Source organism: Lolium rigidum, chromosome 7 (assembly GCF_022539505.1).
Source record: "Lolium rigidum isolate FL_2022 chromosome 7, APGP_CSIRO_Lrig_0.1, whole genome shotgun sequence".
NCBI classification, from domain to species: Eukaryota; Viridiplantae; Streptophyta; class Magnoliopsida; order Poales; family Poaceae; genus Lolium; species Lolium rigidum.
The window spans coordinates 259,636,816-259,658,420 of record NC_061514.1 but is presented as its reverse complement, the minus strand read 5'-3'; the positions used below and the strand labels follow the sequence as shown (position 1 = coordinate 259,658,420).

At 50.1% G+C, this 21,605-nt stretch overlaps 1 protein-coding gene and 1 pseudogene across 1 annotated transcript; one reads left to right on the top strand and one right to left on the bottom strand.

Annotated features, from left to right (window-relative positions):
* Positions 1-550: 550 nt before the first annotated feature.
* Positions 551-2,653, top strand: LOC124672681 (uncharacterized GPI-anchored protein At4g28100-like). Its single transcript, XM_047208873.1, has 2 exons — positions 551-1,171; positions 2,255-2,653. Exons 1-2 carry the CDS (start codon positions 551-553, stop codon positions 2,651-2,653), a joined length of 1,020 nt encoding a protein of 339 aa, XP_047064829.1.
* A 15,132-nt stretch (positions 2,654-17,785) lies between these two features.
* On the bottom strand, positions 17,786-20,999 carry LOC124678102 (annotated as a pseudogene).
* Between the last annotated feature and the right edge of the window lie 606 nt (positions 21,000-21,605).

The window sequence follows — 21,605 nt, the reverse complement described above, 5'->3', positions numbered from 1 at the left end:
CGTGGGATCGCCGGATGGATTTAGGCCCAAATCCGGACGAAAACGAGGAACCGGGGGCGCGACTGGGCCGAATTACGCCGTCCGGATGGAAAAAACGCTCGCCGGGGACCTCGTCGGGGGGACGAGTGGAGATGCTCTAACAATCTTTGATGCCAGTTTTTCTTTTTTTCACTCTATAAAACTGAAGCGTAAATAATATTCTTGTACAGAGCTAGTATGTCCTAGGAATTTTGATTTTCAATATTGAACTTTTGTTGACTTTGCAACAAAGATGGCTGAAGTGTACCAATCGATTCAAAATATCCTACTATTGAAATCAAAAGGCACACTTATGATTTTTTTCACTGAACTTTGAGAATCTGGGGATGAGACATGCCCTAAACACCACAGGTCCACTAAATTAATCTTGGGATGGGTAGCAGCATCATTTTGTCATCTCCAGCCCCCAAACATCCTCAAGCATGAAGGCAAACATCCCCGCTGATATAAAACCCAGACCCCTGGCCGCACAGCCCCACACTCCTCGCCCCTTGCCCTCTCGCCGGCGGCAATGTCGGTCCACCTCGCAGCCGCGCTGCTCATCGCGCTCCTCGCCCCCGCCCGCGCCTCCGACGTCTCCTCGTTCCCGCTCACGCAGGCGCAGTCCCCGTCCAACGCCTCCGCGGGGCCCTCCTCCCCGCCCTGCCGCCTCGACCTCTCCGCGGAGCTCTTCGGCGGCGTGGCCGCGGCGTGCGGGGCCGGCGGCGGGCCGGGCTCCCTCGACCGCGGCCGCTGCTGCCCCGTCCTCGCCGCCTGGCTCTTCGCGGCGCACGCGCGCACCGCGCTCTCCCTCCCGGCGCCGGCTCCGTCGGGCCTCGACGGCGGGGACGAGGACGAGGAGCCCATGGTGCCGTACGACAACCAGCGGTGCGTGGACGCGCTGGGCACCGCGCTGGAGAAGCGCGGGGTGAAGATGTCGGGGCCCAACAAGACGTGCGACATGGTGCTCTGCTTCTGCGGCATCCGGCTCCACCAGATCGGCTCGCTCCGCTGCCCCGCAGCCTTCGCCGTCGGGACGACCGCCGCCGCCGCCAAGAACGCCACGCCCACCGCCGCCGTCAAGGACCTGGAGAAGAGCTGCCGCAACGCATCCTACGCCGGCTGCTCCCGCTGCGTCCAGTCCCTGCAAAAGGTGAGCCCCTTTTTTCCCTGCTTTCTTTGCTCCGCCTTTTGCCTTTCCATCTTTCGTCTTCTCTTCTCTCTTTTCTTTACTATTTTATTCTGTAAAATCTTTATAGTGTTCTTGGATTTGAAGATGCATTTAGTACATTCTCCTTGGTTCAAACATGCTGATGTCCCTTTCACTTCCGTGAAGATTCGGCTCCCTATTATCTACAACTCTATTGTTCAATTTGTTCAAAAATGCCGCACTACTAGGATAGGAGCAAAAGCTTTTTCTCCGTGTGCTTTTATTATCTACTCTAGTAGAAAGCGCCCATTTGACATCCAGGAGATCTCCCTTTCCACACAGAAAGCCCCTTTTCTAGCCACATTATTGGTTCACATGCTCAGATGGGCTTTGCTTCTTGTTCTTGAGCTAATCACTAATCATCAACTACTCGATTGACACACCATTGCTTTTCTCGAAGCATCTTGGGGAACGGCAACTCACACTAGCTAGACTTGCTCCTTTGCATTGCCAGTTAAATTAATTACAGGACCATGTCTTGTACTACATCGATCAGTGTCTTAAAGCAAGCCATACCAGTATCAAGACAGCTAGGCCAGAAACATTGGTCCAATGCCTTGTCAAATCACAATGATGAATTGAACCCTTTAGCTAGTTAACCACCCCCACAACGTGCTCCCGCACCATCGAAAGCCGTTAATTATTGAGGAGAGTTTGTCCTTAACCCGTTTGTCATCGGCATCCTGAACTAAGCTGTCAAGAACAGGTTGTAAGTTCACTTGTACCGACAGACAGCCATGAATTGGGAAGCGGTGTTGTCCCTGTTGACATTCTTCACCTGTACTGAGATCTTGGTGTATGAAGAAGAACAAGCCGTTGTGCATGGGTCGCATTTATTGAGAATGTTCTTGGTGGTAACATTCAGTTCCGAGACAGTGAAACATACCGATGAGATCTTACCAACTTGGCGACAAGCTGCATTGCTTCGACGTGCCCTGCATGGCACACATTAAATGCGTTTGCGTGATCGCGAGGGAAAGTGTTAACTTATCCGGTGCTCTACTTAACTTGTGAATGAATGATCAGGTGAAGGGGAACGTGAGCCGGGAGGCGACCGGCGGCGACCGCGCACGGCGGATGCTGGGGCTGGACTGCCAGCTGATGGGCCTGACGTGGCTGCTGGCCAAGAACAAGACGGCGTACATCCCCACCGTCTCCGCCGTGCTCCGCGCCATGCTCTACAGCGCGCACCCGACCGAGTCCGGCGGCGGCGGGGGTGGCCACTCCAGGGTCGCCGGCGGAGGCAGCGCCGCGCCGCCGCGGTGCAGCCCGGACCAGGAGAACATGCCGCTGGCCGTCGACTCGCTGCAGTTCGAGCACGCCAGCAGCACCAGCTCGGCCGCTTCCGCCATGCTCCGCGGTATCGGCTGCTCGCTACTCTGCCTGGTGCTCTGCCTCGGCCTCGTCTCGGGCGCGTTCTTGTGAACAGGGGGAGCAGTGCAGTGCTGATGAATTAAGCTTGTTGATAAGAGTATTTTGTAGGAGCTGTTAGTAGGGAGGAGGGGGTAGTTTTCTTTTTTGCATAGAGTTGCGGATTAATCAGCATTGAGCAGATATGGCATGGCGGCGAGATTATGTTGTTTGTTCGTGATGGCAGATGGCCTTATGTCAAATCTCCGTGCTTTTATCTTGGGTTACCACTGCGATTTTTGTGAAGTGTTAAACCTAAAGATCGACAGTTGCCCCTGAAGTGTTTTTTTCTGAATGCTAGCCCCTGAAGTGTTAGTATTAGGATGAACAATTTAAGTGGTACGTTCTGCTGGGATTGGTACTCTGGAAATGCGATGTTGCTAGAGTGAACATATGAACTGCGTCTGCGTGAACAAGAAATCTGAAAGAAAAAGGTCGAAATTTGGAGGGCAGCTGAAGAGAGAAAGAGAGGGGGAAGAGAAGGAGGAGGCGGAGGTTTTGGCTTTGGTGCGCAACAGGTTCACGTGGTAGGTAGCGTCGTGACGCGTGTGGATGTGGGTCAGTGGGTGTCGTCTAGTGTGCATCTCTGTTCTTGTGGCTGGCCTGGCCTGGGGCGCCGGGCTCCTGCCTGCGCGCGTCTTGTTCCGTGGTGTTGCCTTGTGCTGCTATCCAGCAGCCCGAGGGAAAGGTTTTGCATGCACCGGATCCGGGAATCGAACCCAGTGCACCGTCTTAGAGCATCTCCGCTCGTCCCCCCGACGAGGCTCCCGGCGAGCGTTTTTTCCATCCGGACGGCGTAATTCGGCCCAGTCGCGTCCCCGGTTTCTCGTTTTCGTCCGGATTTGGGCCTAAATCCATCCGGCGATCCCACGCCATCCCCGGCCCCCCGGGGAGCGCTCGGGGACTCCGGACGAAACGAAAGCGCGCGTGGCCCCAACTTGTCGGCGACAATGGCCTCCGATCTACGGCAAAACCCTCGTCTTCCCGATCTACGGTAAAACCCTCGTCTTCCCGATCTACGGCAATACCCTCGTCGAACGAAAGCTTTGAACTCTCAAGTGGTGCAACATAGATAGATTATATATATATTTCGAATATAATTCGAATAAACATAAAAATTACATATAAAAACTTTAAAACTAAACTACTTCTTCTTCTTCTTAGAAGGCCCCGCCTCATCGTCGTCGCGGCGACGCTTCCGGCTCGTCACCTCCTCGTCGGAGGAAGTTGAGTCCTCCTCGTCGTCGTCCTCATCAGCCTCTTCGTCCTCCTCCTCCTGCTCCTCCTCCTCCTCTTCCTCGGCCTCTTCCTCGGCCTGCTCCTCGGCCTGCTCCACGGCCTCTTCGTCCTCCTCCTCGTCGTCCCACTCGTCCTCGCTGGCCGGCGGGGGGAATCGTCGGCCGCTGGACGATGCGGCTGGATCCCACCAATGGCGCCATCCGAGCGGCTTCCCTCGCCGTCGGTGTCCGATGGCCAAGAGATATCGCTCATGGTTGACGGAGGATGGTGACGAGAGAACGGATGAATGGCGTCGCCCGTCGAAAACCGTATATGTAGGTCTCTCGACGAAAGAGAGCGGCGGTTGCTCTTCCGCGGAGTTCGTGCTCCATTACGGCGGTTCTCGCATCGAGGCCACTTCGACCGTTCCCGACGAGTCGTTTCGGCTCTCCAGTCCACCTCGCGACGGTTCAATGCGTCGAGGGAACTCCGACGATTGCCCTTCCCGGTGACTGCGACGTCGCTATGCACGCGGTGGGTGCGCGTCCATGGGCTCGCGGCTGGAAAAATGGGCCTCCCCAGGCCAAAAACTACATCCATCCGGCGCTAAATTTCGCCGGATTTGGGCGTGGGGAGCCCAAACGAGTGGGGATGCTCTTAGAGCATTTCCAGCTGCGTCCTTAGCGCATTTCCAACGGAGCAACCCATCTCACGCGTGCGCGTCCGGTGGGTCTAACCGGACAAAAACGATGCTCAGCGCGCGGACTCATCTCTAAAACGAATGGCCGCGGCGTCCGGGACGACCCAAACCCGGTCCAAATCTGAGACGAGTTTGCGTGGCCGCGGACGCCGAAGGCTGGTCGCTCGCGTCCTCCCCTTGTCCGCCCCTGACCCGCCTGTCTGTCTCCAAAAACACAAACCCCCCCCCACACATCTCCCGCCGCCAGCCAAGGACCGGCGATTTGGGAGCGGCATCGACGCCGGCCACCGTCGCCGAGACGCCGGCAAGCGGGGCGGAAGCATAGGTCGCGGCCCCGCGCTGCTTTCGCCGCGTCATAGCGGAGTCGGAGGACGTCGTCGCCGTCGCTGTTGTCCTCTCACCGTCGCGAGACCTCCCGCCGTTCGCAGCTGCGCCTTACCGCCGGAGGTGAGCTCTCGTGCACCGTGTTTCCAGACCGCAAGTCGGCCGAGACGGCCATGGCCTGCAGGTCCCTACGGACGCATTGGATGGCCTCCGCCTGCGAGGTGTTCGATGAAATGGGCGTACTAAAATTTGTCCCTTTTCAGCTGTAGATCATGGTGGACAGCGACGACGACTACTTCTTCAAGAACTTCATCGACACGTCGTCAGACGAGGAGTCCGACGACGAATTTTTCACGGAGGCTGCGGCGATCATTGATACGTCTCCGACGTATCGATAATTTCTTATGTTCCATGCCACATTATTGATGATATCTACATGTTATATGCACATTTTATGTCATATTTATGCGTTTTCTGGAACTAACCTATTGACGAGATGCCGAAGGGCCGGTTCTGTTTTCTGCTGTTTTTGGTTTCGAAATCCTAGTAACGAAATATTCTCGGAATCGGACGAAATCAACGCCCGGGTTCCTATTTTGCCCGGAAGCATCCGAACACCCGAGAGTCGCTAGAGGGGGCCACACGAGCCCCGGATGATAGGCCGGCGCGGCCCAGGCCCTGGCCGCGCCGCCTTATGGTGTCGTCGCCTCGTCGCCCCTCCGACTCCGCCTCTTCGCCTATAAAAAGGTCCCAGACCTAAAACCTCGATACGAAAAAGCCATGGTACGAGAAACCTTCCAGAGCCGCCGCCATCGCGAAGCCAAGATCTGGGGGACAGGAGTCTCTGTTCCGGCACGCCGCCGGGACGGGGAAGTGCCCCCGGAAGGCTTCTCCATCGACACCACCGCCATCTTCATCAACGCTGTCTGTCTCCCATGAGGAGGGAGTAGTTCTCCATCGAGGCTCGGGGCTGTACCGGTAGCTATGTGGTTAATCTCTCTCCTATGTGCTTCAATACAATAATCTCATGAGCTGCCTTACATGATTGAGATTCATATGATGATGCTTGTAATCTAGATGTCATTATGCTAGTCAAGTGGGTTTTACTTATGTGATCTCCGGAGACTCCTTGTCCCACGTGTGTAAAGGTGACGAGTGTGTGCACCGTGTGGGTCTCTTAGGCTATATTTCACGAGAATACTTATTCACTTGTTATGAATGGCATAGTGAAGTGCTTATTTATATCTCTTTATGATTGCAATGTGTTTTGTATCACAATATATCCATGTGCTACTCTAGTGATGTTATTAAAGTAGTTTATTCCTCCTGCACGGTGTAATGTTGACGAGTGTGTGCATCCGTGTTAGTACTTGGCGTAGGCTATGATTATGATCTCTTGTAGATTATGAAGTTAACTATTGCTATGATGGTATTGATGTGATCTATTCCTCCTACATAGTGTGAAGGTGACAGTGTGCATGCTATGTTAGTACTTGGTTTAGTTGTGTTGATCTGTCATGCACTCTAAGGTTATTTAAATATGAACATTGAATATTGTGGAGCTTGTTAACTCCGGCATTGAGGGTTCGTGTAATCCTACGCAATTAGTGGTGTTCATCATCCAACAAGAGAGTGTAGAGTATGCATTTATCTATTACTGTTATGTGATCAAAGTTGAGAGTGTCCACTAGTGAAAGTCTAATCCCTAGGTCTTGTTCCTAAATACTGCTATCGCTGCTTGTTTACTGTTTTACTGCGTTACTACTGCTGCGTTACTACTGCTTGTTTACTGTCATGGGCAAAGCACTTTTCTGGCGCCGTTACTACTGCTCATATTCATTCATACCATTTGTATTTCACTATCTTTTCGCCGAACTAGTGCACCTATTAGGTGTGTTGGGGACACAAGAGACTTCTTTCTTTGTGGTTGCAGGGTTGCATGAGAGGGATATCTTTGACCTCTTCCTCCCTGAGTTCGATAAACCTTGGGTGATCCACTTAAGGGAAACTTGCTGCTGTTCTACAAACCTCTGCTCTTGGAGGCCCAACACTGTCTACAAGAATAGAAGCACCCGTAGACATCAAGCTATTTTCACGGCGCCGTTTCCGGGAGGAAAGGTAAAAGGCTCTCATACTCCGGTCCCGGGTAAAGTATTTTTACGGCGCCGTTGTGTTTGTGCTCGAAGCTATTTCCTTTAGATCCTGCAATTGCATCTTTTTGTTTCTTGTTTACACTAGTTTGGCATAATGGACAACAGTGAGCTTCTTATTCTATTTCCCGATTTAAGACATGGATGGTTTGATGCGAAAATTAAAAAACCTATGGAACCTTATTTGCATGCTGGTAGTAATATTAGTATGAACGCTTTGAACACCATTGTTGATAATGATATAGAAAGTTCTAAGCTTGGGGAAGCTGGTTTTCATGATCTTTTTAGTCCCCCAAGCATTGAGGAGAAAATTTTCTTTGATGATACTTTGCCTCCTATTTATGATGATTATAATGATAGTGGTCTTTTGGTGCCGCCTACTATGGAGAGTAAATTTTATTGTGATTATACTATGCCTCCTATATTTGATGATGAGAATAATAATGATAGCTATTTTGTTGAATTTGCTCCCACTACAACTAATAAAATTGATTATGCCTATGTGGAGAGTAATAATTTTATGCATGAGACTCATGATAAGAATGCTTTATGTGATAGTTATATTGTTGAGTTTGCTCATGATGCTACTGAAAGTTATTATGAGAGAGGAAAATATGGTTGTAGAAATTTTCATGTTACTAAAACACCTCTCTTTTGCTGAAAATCTTGAAGCTGCACTTGTTTTATCTTTCTATGCTTGTTGCATTATGCTTCATGAATTTGTTTATTTACAAGATTCCTATGCATAGGAAGCATGTTAGACTTAAATTTGTTTTGAATTTTCTTCTTGATGCTCTCTTTTGCTTCAACTACTATTTCTTGGGAGTGCATCATTAAAACTGCTGAGCCCATCTTAATGGCTATAAAGAAAGAACTTCTTGGGAGATAACCCATGTGTTTATTTTGCTACAGTACTTTTATTTTGTATTTGAGTCTTGGAAGTTGTTACTACTGTAGCAACCTCTCCTTATCTTTATTTTATTGCATTGTTGTGCCAAGTAAAGTCTTTGATAATAAGGTTCATACTAGATTTGGATTACTGCGCAGAAACAGATTTCTTGCTGTCACGAATCTGGGCCTAATTCTCTGTAGGTATCTCAGAAAATTATGCCAATTTACGTGAGTGATCCTCAGATATGTACGCAACTTTCATTCAATTTGAGCATTTTCATCTGAGCAAGTCTGGTGGCTCAATAAAATTCGTCTTTACGGACTGTTCTGTTTTGACAGATTCTGCCCTTTATTTCGCATTGCCTCTTTTGCTATGTGGGATGGATTTCTTTGTTCCATTAAACTCCATTAGCTTTGGGCAATGTCCAGAAGTGTTAAGAATGATTGTGTCACCTCTGAACATGTGAATTTTTGATTATGCACTAACCCTCTAATGAGTTTGTTTTAAGTTTGGTGTGGAGGAAGTTTTCAAGGGTCAAGAGAGGAGGATGATATACTATGATCAAGAAGAGTGAAGAGTCTAAGCTTGGGGATGCCCCGTGGTTCATCCCTGCATATTTTAAGAAGACTCAAGCGTCTAAGCTTGGGGATGCCCAAGGCATCCCCTTCTTCATCGACAAATTATCAGGTTCCTTCTCTTGAAACTATATTTTTATTCGGTCACATCTTATGTACTTTGCTTGGAGCGTCGGTTTGTTTTTGTTTTTGTTTTGTTTGAATAAAATGTATCCTAGCATTCTTTGTGTGGGAGAGAGACATGCTCCGCTGTTCCATATGGATAAGTATGTCCTTAGGCTGTACTCATAATATTCATGGCGAAGTTTCTTCGTCGTTAAATTGTTATATGGTTGGAATTGGAAAATGCTACATGTAGTAATTGGTAAAATGTCTTGGATAATGTGATACTTGGCAATTGTTGTGCTCATGTTTAAGCTCTTGCATCATATACTTTGGACCCATTAATGAAGAAATACATAGAGCTTGCTAAAATTTGGTTTGCATATTTGGTCTCTCTAAAGTCTAGATAATTTCTAGTATTGAGTTTGAACAACAAGGAAGACGGTGTAGAGTCTTATAATGTTTACAATATGTCTTTTATGTGAGTTTTGCTGCACCGGTTCATCCTTGTGTTTATTTCAAATAACCTTGCTAGCCTAAGCCTTGTATCGAGAGGGAATACTTCTCATGCATCCAAAATCCTTGAGCCAACCACTATGCCATTTGTGTCCACCATACCTACCTACTACATGGTATTTCTCCGCCATTCCAAAGTAAATTGCTTGAGTGCTACCTTTAAACAATTCAAAATTTATCACCTCTGATTTGTGTCAATGTTTTATAGCTCATGAGGAAGTATGTGGTGTTTTATCTTTCAATCTTGTCATTTACTTCTGACAGACTTTCACAATGGACTAGTGGCTTCATCCGCTTATCCAATAATTTTGCAAAAAGAGCTGGCAATGGGGTTCCCAGCCCCGATTAATTAACTTGCATTAATAATTCTCTTCACATGTTTTGCTCCGATTCATCAGTAAGCAACTTAATTTTGCAAATAGACACTCCTTCACGGTATGTGATTGTTGGAAGGCACCCGAGGATTCGGTTAGCCATGCCTTGTGTAAGCAAAAGGTTGGGAGGAGTGTCATAAATAAAGAAAAACTAAACTAAAGTACACGTGTAAACAAAAGAGAAAAGGGATGATCTACCTTGCTGGTAGAGATAACGTCCTTCATGGGAGCCGCTCTTGAAAGTCTGGTTGATAAGGTAGTTAGAGTGCCCACTACCATTCGTTGACAACAACAAACACCTCTCAAAATTTTACTTTTATGCTCTCTATATGTTTTCAAAACCAAAGCTCTAGCACAAATATAGCAATCAATGCTTCCCTCTGCGAAGGGCCATTCTTCTACTTTTATGTTGAGTCAGTTCACCTATTTCTCTCCACCTCAAGAAGCAAACACTTGTGTGAACTGTGCATTGATTCTTACATACTTGCATATTGCACTTGTTATATTACTCTATGTTGACAATATCCATGAGATATACATGTTACAAGTTGAAAGCAACCGCTGAAACTTAATCTTCTTTTGTGTTGCTTCAATGTCTTTACTTTAAATTATTGCTTTATGAGTTAACTCTTATGCAAGACTTATTGATGCCCGTCTTGAAAGTGCTATTCATGAAAAGTCTTTGCTTTATGATTCAGTTGTTTACTCATGTCATTACCATTGTTTTGATCGCTGCATTCATTACATATGATTACAATAGTATGATCAAGGTTATGATGGCATGTCACTCCGAAATTATCTTTGTTATCGTTTACCCGCTCGGGACGAGCAGTAAACTAAGCTTGGGGATGCTGATACGTCTCCGACGTATCGATAATTTCTTATGTTCCATGCCACATTATTGATGATATCTACATGTTATATGCACATTTTATGTCATATTTATGCGTTTTCACGGAACTAACCTATTGACGAGATGCCGAAGGGCCGGTTCTGTTTTACGCTGTTTTTGGTTTCGAAATCCTTGTAACGAAATATTCTCGGAATCGGACGAAATCAACGCCCGGGTTCCTATTTTGCCCCGGAAGCATCCAGAACACCCGAGTGTCGCCAGAGGGGGGCCACACAGGCCCCAGATGATAGGCCGGCGCGGCCCAGGCCCTGGCCGCGCCGCCTTATGGTGTCGTCGCCTCGTCGCCCCTCCGACTCCGCCTCTTCGCCTATAAAAAGGTCCCAGACCTAAAACCTCGATACGAAAAAGCCACGGTACGAGAAACCTTCCAGAGCCGCCGCCATCGCGAAGCCAAGATCTGGGGGACAGGAGTCTCTGTTCCGGCACGCCGCCGGGACGGGGAAGTGCCCCCGGAAGGCTTCTCCATCGACACCACCACCATCTTCATCAACGCTGCTGGGTCCCATGAGGAGGGAGTAGTTCTCCATCGAGGCTCGGGGCTGTACCGGTAGCTATGTGGTTAATCTCTCTCCTATGTGCTTCAATACAAGAATCTCATGAGCTGCCTTACATGATTGAGATTCATATGATGATGCTTGTAATCTAGATGTCATTATGCTAGTCAAGTGGGTTTTACTTATGTGATCTCCGGAGACTCCTTGTCCCACGTGTGTAAAGGTGACAGTGTGTGCACCGTGTGGGTCTCTTAGGCTATATTTCACAGAATACTTATTCGCTGTTATGAATGGCATAGTGAAGTGCTTATTTATATCTCTTTATAATTGCAATGTGTTTTGTATCACAATATATCCATGTGCTACTCTAGTGATGTTATTAAAGTAGTTTATTCCTCCTGCACGGTGTAATGGTGACAGTGTGTGCATCCGTGTTAGTACTTGGCGTAGGCTATGATTATGATCTCTTGTAGATTATGAAGTTAACTATTGCTATGATGGTATTGATGTGATCTATTCCTCCTACATAGTGTGAAGGTGACAGTGTGCATGCTATGTTAGTACTTGGTTTAGTTGTGTTGATCTGTCATGCACTCTAAGGTTATTTAAATATGAACATTGAATATTGTGGAGCTTGTTAACTCCGGCATTGAGGGTTCGTGTAATCCTACGCAATTAGTGGTGTTCATCATCCAACAAGAGAGTGTAGAGTATGCATTTATCTATTCCGTTATGTGATCAAAGTTGAGAGTGTCCACTAGTGAAAGTCTAATCCCTAGGCCTTGTTCCTAAATACGCTATCGCTGCTTGTTTATCTGTTTTACTGCGTTACTACCGCTGCGTTACTATCGCTTGTTTCTCGTCTCGGGCAAAGCACTTTTCTGGCGCCGTTACTACTGCTCATATTCATTCATACCATTTTTATTTCACTATCTCTTCGCCGAACTAGTGCACCTATTAGGTGTGTTGGGGACACAAGAGACTTCTTGCTTTGTGGTTGCAGGGTTGCATGAGAGGGATATCTTTGACCTCTTCCTACCTGAGTTCGATAAACCTGCTGTTCTACAAACCTCTGCTCTTGGAGGCCCAACACTGTCTACAAGAATAGAAGCACCCGTAGACATCAATCATCCACGAGCACATTATCTCACAGATCCTCGTGCACCGGGGGTCCTTGTCGGGGCGCGCGGCTGCCTTGGACCGTAAAAGAGAACGCGACCACGACCAGCTCTTCACCGACTACTTCCAACCCAAGGCATTGTTCACGCCGGCCATGTTTCGCCGTCGTTTTCGGATGTCCAGACCGTTGTTCCGCCAGATAATGGATGGCGCCAAGCTCTACGACGACTACTTCTGCGCGAAAGTGGATGCAATTGGCAAGGTAGGCATCTCTTCGTACCAGAAATGCACGGCAGCGATTAGGATGCTCGCATATATATGGCGTTGCCGGTGATTTCGTAGATGAGTACACGCGCATGAGTGAGTCTACCGGCTTGGAAGCGATGTACAGGTTCTGCAGAGCAGTGATCGGTTCGTTCGGAGAACAGTACCTCCGGCAACCTAATGCAGAGGACACAGCTCGTCTGTTGTCAATCAACGCTTCCAGGGGGTTTCCTGGGATGCTTGGTAGCATAGACTGCATGCACTGGGAGTGGAAGAACTGCCCCTTTGGTTGGCAGGGGGCATACAACGGTCATTTTGAGGGGTGCACAGTCATTCTTGAAGCCATTGCTTCACAGGATACATGGATTTGGCACTCATTCTTCGGAATGGCTGGCTCGCACAATGACATCAATGTGCTGCAGCGCTCTCCGGTGTTTGATAGGCTAGCGTACGGTCAGTTCCCTGATGTGGGTTTTGAGATCAATGGCCACCACTACACCAAGGGGTACTACCTTGCTGATAATATCTATCCACCTTGGGCTACACTCGTGAAGACAATCCGAAAACCCAACTCAGAGCAGGAGGCAAGGTTTGCCAAAGAGCAAGAGGAAGCCCGGAAAGATGTCGAGCGGGCGTTTGGCATCCTCCAAGCTCGTTGGGCTATCGTCAGACACCCTGCCAGAGCCTGGGATGTGCAAACTCTGTGGGAGGTGATGACTGCTTGTGTAATCATGCATAACATGATTGTTGAGGTAGAGCGGGATGATTCACTCTTTGATAATGACTGGGAGGGCCAGGGAGAGTTGGTTACTCCTCAAGGTGTTCCGGCATCATTCTAGGATATTCTTCATGCACACCATGAAATTTGAGATCTAGCTGTACACAACCAGCTGCAGGCTGATTTGATCGAGCACATGTGGCAGCATGTAGACAACAATGCTGCAAACAACAATGATGAAGGAAATCCCGAAGCCTAAAGCATTTGTACCGTTTTTACATTTTATTTGAATAATACTTTATCATTGATTACGTGGATAATGTACTGTGTAATAAATTTTGAGCATTTGAACTATTTTCTATATTTTCTATAATTTATTCGACGTTTATAGTGAATTTTCAAGCAAAAACCTACCATACGGCGCCGCGACCCAATTCTGCCGCGTTAGGCGCACCGGCGTGACCCAAACGGACGCGCGGACGCGGGGCTCCGTCCGCGCGTCCGCTCGGCCACCCAAACGGCCCAAAACGGACGGCCCAGCGCGTCCGTTTGGGTCGCTCGGTTGGAGATGCCGGATTTAGGATGCACCGGACAGAAAAAAATTTCCAGCCGCGTCCTTCAAGTCCGATTTTTATCCGGCGCGGTCTGATACGGTGTCCGGCGCCCCGATACCGTCCCCTCTACATAGGGGACGCTTCGGGGACGCCGGACACACCGAAAAGCGAGGCGTGGCGGGACCGACGCGTCATCGGCACAGGAAAAATTCGTCCACCGCTCCCGCCTAATCGCGCCTCTCCCGCCGCGCATTTCTATCATCTCAACACATTTGACCTATCCCGTTGATTCATTTCTCCCTCCCGCCGTCACTACGTTGTTCCTCCTGCCACCACCCTCTCCCGATCCATGGCGCCGCCGACTACCCCAATAAAATGGCCAAGAAAGCGGCCAAGAAGCTGCCGGGCAATGAGATGAAAGGGGCGAAGGCGCCCTTGGTGAAGCCGCGGAAGGCGCCGACTCCGAAGAAGAAGCCAGAAGGCTGGACCGATGATCAGTGGCATCAAGACTGTTTGCGCCGGAAGATGTCGACGGCGGAGCGGAAAGGACGGAGGGCGGCGCAGCTGGAGAAGAAGGCGTTGGCGGCGCGCGCGCACCAGCACGCGCTGGTCGGGTGTATCGCTGCCACCAACGCGAGCCCATGGAGTACGCCGGTGCCGCCGTACATTCTGGGAGTGTTGTCCCCATCGACATCCGGGTTCTACAACGACGGCCCCTCCACCGGACGCGGCGCTGCTCAAGAGGCAAGAGGAGAAGATGGAGCTAACGCAGTGACGACATGTCTCTGCTAAGAGCGTCGACATAAGGAATGTCTCCCCGAACGCGGGCGGCGCACAACTTCTTCAAAGGCTAGATCCTCGACCCATCGAAGCCAAAATGGCGGTGGCCAAGGCGGCGGCCCAGGCAGCGGCCCCAACCTCGAAGCAAGAGCCGGCAGACGCGTCTGCGACAACATCCGCTGCTACACCTACGTTGGCCTCTGCCTCGACGTCGGCGACGGAGCATGCACACCGGGCAGATCACGACGAGTTCATCGTCATCGACGGGCCTACGTCAACTCAGGATGCGCCGTCGGCGGCGACGTCGCCCAACCCCAACCCCTTCTTCTATTTCTTTCGTTGGCCTGTAATATGATCGCGCGCCTAGTACTTTGATTGCCGCTATTCTGATCGCGACAACTTCGGCGGGAACGATCTCTTTGGAATGGAGACTATTTGAATTCCTCATTAGAGACGGCGTTTGGGGGACGCGACTGGGGAGCGACGTCCCCCAAACGCGGCACGAACAAAACTCGTTCCCCAAACGCTCGATCTGCCGCCATTTGGGGGACGGTTTGGGGGACGCGACTTGAGATGCTCTTAGTAGAATGTTTTTTTATAAGCATACCAAAAAAGCCTGCATATTTCATATTTAAGGTATGTTTGGATGGCATAATTCAGATATGAGAAATTCTTGTACTAATTCCGATTCACTAGAACGAGATCGGGAGATTAACTTCATTTCAAGTTTTGGGATGACAAAATAATCAGAATTGTGCCGGAAATTTAATTCGGCTCATGGGTGCATATGCTCCTATACCACAAAATTATATTTCAACGTATAAAAAAATTTGATAAAAAATCTACATATACATCTCCACAATAAGTGTCGGCTCGTAAAGTTTCGTGAAAAACCGATATTTTTTGTTGTCTATGTAAAAAAAGAAAATTTGTCTTGTCAAAAGCCTTATTTTGAGCATATTTTATCTTTTTTACACGTGTCACACTATAAGTCGATTTTTTATGGAACGACTTTGTTGGAGCATAGCACCTGAACATGTACGCGCGAATTTTTAGTTTCAGTTTTTTAACACTTGAAAATACGTCTAAGATGCATTTCAAAATAAGGGGAGCAGATACTCCCATCAGCCAAAACATCGCTCCCGAATTGTGTGCCCAACTAAACAGCTAGATATTCGTTGAGTTCAATTCCAATTTCAGAATTATGTGCCAGCTAGATATTCGTTGAGTTCAATTACAATTTCAGAATTGTGTGCTCGGTTATGCCAACCAAACAGCTGTGCCCTTGCCCCGAATGGTTATTGGATATAACTAGCAAAAATTTGTGCCCAAGCTCGTATCCAGAGTGGCCAGATAGCACGTTCGGCCATTCCACCTCCAGCCCATGGGGTGGTGGGCCTGCAGGATATGAGCCGTTGTCGAAGCCACGTAGGATACTGAACAGTCGGGTACCACATGCTACCGATCCAGACACCCCCTCCCCCGCCACATCGCATCTACTCTTGCTCAAAGGCCGCTCCCGCACAGTCCCCCCCTTTCCTCTCTTGCCCAGCTCTGTTTGAATTGTTGTTTGATTTAGAGAATATGGATACTGATAACGAGATGATGACCCATCAATCCATGGAAGAATACATCACTAGTACAACAAAAAAGCCATTATGGGTAACTTTGACTGGAAACCGGCGTACATGAGCCTTTTTTCGCTCGGTACATCGCGATAAGCCGCACATTCTCGTACGCAGCGCAAAAATTGTAATTCCTCATTGCATGAATGGACGGCCCTAACATTACCGTAGTGATATGGATATGTGTGGCACAAATCATTTCGCGTAATTACGTTCTCATTAGCTCCGTTGAACACTTAATTACAATTAGGGGTAACAAAATTACGGTCAAATCATAATTTCATTTCATTTAAAATATCAATTCCATTATTTGGATACAATGCTAAAGGAAATGAAAATCAAATAAATAAAAATCTAATGCTATGCCCCAAAAGATAGATGGATAAATCTGGCATAGGTAAAAATCCTATGTTTCTCCACTTATCCTAGGACATATTTCCCAAATCCTAGTTGACTAGGGACTATTTGAAAAAATTGTCATACATTATATAGTTCCACAAAAATCACATATTGTATTATACATATAATGTTCAAGACAAATTACATAACTTATGACTACACTTAGGATATATATCACCTTAATTATGTGATTGGCTCTAGGGCCTATTTCTAACAAAGTGTGCCCATGTTGCTCAACGATCTGCATAACATCCACTCGCCGGAAGCGCATCATGGATCTAGTTGTTTTTATGGAACTCACACGAGATATTAATATAGAGACATCATGATTCATGGACCTAGTTGTCTCTAAACTATGCAAATACACGGAAGATATATTGTAGTAAGTATTAATAAAAACACCAATACATCATTATTAAATAACTTAAAATAACTTGTTGTTAAAAGCTTCCAACATATTATCGATGGAGGAATGCAACATGTTTGTTACTTAGGATAATTTCACAATACCTAGCCAGGTATAAAATAGTACTGGACATTTATTAATTTGTACTTAGAATAATGCTATAAAAGTATTCATTATAGCCTTTTTGATAAAGAAAATATATTAATATTAAAAGATAGCAATTATATCCGGCATCTGCAACAACGTAACACCCTAATAGTAGTACAGATGCACACAGCTAAAAAAGAGAAAAGAATACTAAGAAATAAAAGTCCCGTCACAGTATCCTAGATCTAGCAACAACAATACATCCACCACCAAGACAACACCTGAAATACAGACTCTGCAAAAGCGACGCCTCCAAGAAGGAAATAGTGCATCAGCGTCACCGTCGCCCGATCAAAGATCTCAGGTTTTCACCCTGAAGATAGTCTCCGCTCTCAAAACAATACCTCCAACAAGGTTATTGCCAGACACAACCAGTTAAGGCCAGACCTTGGGTTTTCACCCTGAAAGGTAGGACTCTGAACTTCACTTGTCGTACCGCCTCCACTTTCATACGACTGCGGCGAATCCCGGAACACCGAGCAAGTTCCTGAACATCGCGAAGACTTAGACCTTCTTTAGCTAATCCCCCAATCTCGTCTTCATGATATTCTCTGCTTCTGACTTCACCATGGACCAAAAGCCACTTGATATCAACTCAGAGCAGAGCTTCACGCCGCTCCCTCGGAAACCAAACGGTCGGAATAAAAGCATGGGTGCGTGCGACTGAATACTACCCGAACCTATGAACTCCAGCCAAAATATGCACTATTCCATTCTCTATTGGAGCCTTCCGAAACTCATCACTCCGGCTAGATGAAAAAAGATCGGCATCTGGAATTTCTTCATCTTCGAGAAAGAAAAACCCAAGATCCACCACCATGAAAGCCGGAAAAGACGCCCCCACACCACCGCCATGATTGGGAACCCCGGAATATCATTAGAGCCTCTTAAGCACATCATACATATCTGCATGTGGCTTGCACAAAGCCTCAAATGGCACGGCCATATGGATAACAAACTATTCTCCTCATTCTGTCATGTCCACCTCCGTAGAGTCTACCACTCTACCAGGTCCCAGTAGAAGCATTTAATGAGTGCCCCAAGAACAAGTCCTATCGTCCGTAAGGGCATCTCCAACCGGGCGACCCAAACGGACGCGCTGGGCCGTCCGTTTTGGGCCGTTTGCGTGCCCGCCCGGACACGCGGACAGCGCCCCGCGTCCGCGTGTCCGTTTGGGTCGCACGCGGCGCCCAACGCGGCGACCCAAAGAGACGCCACGTGGTTCGTCTTCGCTGCGCGGCGCTGCGCCATGGCGAGGCCTCGACGGGACAGCCATGGCGGGGAGGTGGAACGCGCGGGAAAGATCCCGCGCGCACCAAGGTTCCCGCGCGCGAAAACGCCATTGGCGCGCGCTCGCGCCCAAGTTTCCCGCCAGACCGCCGGCGGTCTCACCCAGACCGCATCACCGTTCTCTTCCCCTCCACCTTCTCCGGCGCCATGCCGCGCACCCTTCAGTCCACATGGGCCAAGCTCTCCCTCGCCGCCGGGCCGGGTTCCCGCGGACGGACGAGGAGGAGCGCGCGGACTCGCGGTGGGTCGCCGACGACGAGGCGCTCCGCGTCGCTGCCGAGGCGGCGGCAAAGAAGGCCGGTGACGCGGAGATGGGGGAAGCGGCGGCCGCGGAGGGCTGGCACGAGACCCCGGACGGGCGGGTACGCGGCCGTGGAGGAGGGGCGGACGCCGCGGAGGAGCCCGTCGCCGCGGAGGACCTCGCGCTGGCGAACATCAACGCCGCCATCGAGGAGCGTCTCGCCGACCTCACGCGCGTGACGAAGGAGCACGAGGGCATCTGGCGGGCCGGCCGCCGCCGCTTAGGCGACCTCCTCGGCAAGAAGAACGAGCTGCTCGCTATGCGAGCAGCCCGTGACCTCATCCAGATGCCGTCGCCCGAGCGGCGCGCCCGGGAGGATGCCTGCGTCGGCGGAGCGCGGCCGGCAAGAGCGCATGCGCCGGCGGCGGGGCAACCACGAGGCCCGGAAAGCCGGCCGCGTCCGCCCGGAGGCGCGCACCGCCGTGGAACGCGCCGCCCTGCGAGAGCTTGAGCTATGCGGGAAGCGGATGGTTCCGCCTCGGGGAGGCGGAGCGCGGCGCGCCCGAGCTGCGCCGGCGGAAAGGAGGAGGATGATGCCCTCCGTCCAAGCTGCCGAGGCCCGCGAAGCCGCCCGCGCCGCCGCCGACGCCCGCGCCGCCGCCGACGCGCCACCCGGCCCGTAGAAAGCCGGAGTGGAATCCTCACGCGCACTGAGCCGCCCGCGTCGAGTGAAATCCACGGCCCCGACGGCGAGCCGGCGAGGAGTCGCCGGCGAGGCCGCCGGCCCCGTACGTATAGGATAGAAGTAGTAGCTAAAAAAAAATGTAATGAGTTCTCTATTTAATGAAATATATTACTTATGCCTATGACACGCGGGCCAGGGCGGACAGCGGGCGGACGCGAGCGACCAGCCTTTCGCGTCCGCGGCCACGCAAACCCGGCCAAGATTTGGGCCGGGTTTGCGTCGTCCCGGACGCCGCGGGCATCCGTTTTAGGGATGGGTCCGCGCGCTGGGCCGGGTTTTTGTCCGGCTGGACCCATCCGGACGCGCGGGCGCGGGATGGGTCGCCCGGTTGGAGATGCCCTAAAGCCATTGCCTCTCCTGGACACTTCCTCCTCCCCATTCCAAATGGTATCATGAATAGCCCTTCAGCCTTGCCATCCTCAAACCTCTCCGGCCTGAACTTAATGGGATCCTCCCACATGTTCGGGTCCCTATGGATGGCATATACATTAACGATCAGCATGGTTCCACTCGGAACTGTGTGGCCACCAATCTTACAGTCAGCGTAAGACTGATGCGGCAGCAGTAGCGGGGCGGCGGGGTAAAGACGGGGGGTCTCAACACATCGGTCGATCTCAGCATGCGCCTTTTTTAAGGCCGCTGGGTGGTTTAGTTGGAGTGACATAGCCCATTCTATGTCAGCCAAGTTGGTATCCGTTCCAGCACTAAATAAACTCTGCAGAAACAATAATAGAAGAAAAAAAAAGAAATGTTAGCATGATTGTTTTGTTTGTGATTTGTTATATAGGGGAAACCTCAGATCCAGCCAAGTTGGGGTTTAACGGACAAGAGCAGTATGAACTATGAAGTTGGCTTTAGGCATGACGTAAAATGGAAGAACTCACCGTGCACAGGCCCCTGATCATTGTATCGGTATAGACATTTGGCTCTTTCTTCTGCAGAGTGAACATCACGGCAATCATGCTTTTTTCCCCGTCTTCACTGCCGCCGTCGTCCAGCTTCCGCCGCTCCGCGTCGATCAGACTCTGCAGGAACGCGTCCCTTGACTCCCTTCTAGTCACCGGCTCACCGCAGCCCGGAGCTTGTTCTTTATGCCGGAGACGTCGAGCCACAGTATTACTGCCAGGTACTCCCACAGGTTGGCCAGGCCGACATGCGGGTTGATATCGTCCATCGCCTTCCGGAACTCCTGGGCCTCAACGGACATGTCCGTGTCGGCGTCCGCTTCTGAACGAGTTGCCTTGGTGTTTGCGATAGTCTCCATGAGTACGCTGAGGGACAGCTCAAAGAGCCTCTGCTTCAGCTGGATGCGCGGCGATGCCGTGGCCGATCTATACAACCGCCGCACCATGGCGTGCACCTCACCGGAGATGACGCCTGACATGCAGCTGACACGGTGCGTCGAGAGGAGCTGCACGGCCGCGACGCGGCGGAGGGTTCGCCAGTGCGGACCATAGCTGCACGTGGCAAGCATTGAGAAGTCCATGGACAGGAATTGCCACGAGGGGAGCCTCGGGCGGTTGGCGAAGGTCACGTCCAGTTCCGTGAAGCACTCCCTGGCGCACGCCGGTGAGGACACCACCACAGCGTTGCAGTAGCCGAGCTGCAACGAGAACACGGGCCCGTGGCGCGCTGCAAGGCGCCATAGCACGGCGTGGAACGGCTTCTTCACGAGATGGATATGGCCGACGAACGGGATGGCCGGAGGGCTCGGCGGACGCACCTTGTTCTGCTTCCTGCCGAGGAAGTGGTGGATCAGGATTCAGGAGGATGAAGGCCGGCGAATGACAGGATGGCAATGCAAGAATTATCCATGGCTATATTTTGAGAATGCATCGCAACATGGTAAGGATGTATATAGGGTGCACCACGTTTTGAGGACAAATAATTCTTTGTTTTTCGAGATCTTAACTTATTTTTCGAGATCGAGGACAAATAAATCGATATTAGCAAGTGCTAATTAAGAACTACTCCAAAGTCAGACTCCAGGGGAACCTGAGACCGACTTTTGTGAAAGGTATCTTAGTATCTACGTTGAGGAGATGACGCCGGCAAGATCCTCGACTCGCGCGGGCAGCGCGGAGGTGGAGGAGGATAAGCTGCAGAACCTGATCCTCGACTCTGTGATCGCCAAGGTGAAGAAGGACAAGCTGCAGATGATGGGTACGTAAATGTTTTCTACGCAACCTATTGAGGCGTCCTCCTCCGTATGCATTGACATCCCGACGGCGGCCGGTGGCCTAAAGGGATCTCCAACGGCCCGGCGGGACGCGAAGCGACCGCACGGTCAAAAAAAAATAGGGCTGCATTCTGAACAAAGTGACTGGACTATCCGCAGAGACGTAAATGCGACCCAAATATGTATCACATTTGCGTCTGTCTGGTCGCGTCGCACGCCCCCGTTGGTTGTATCCACGCCCA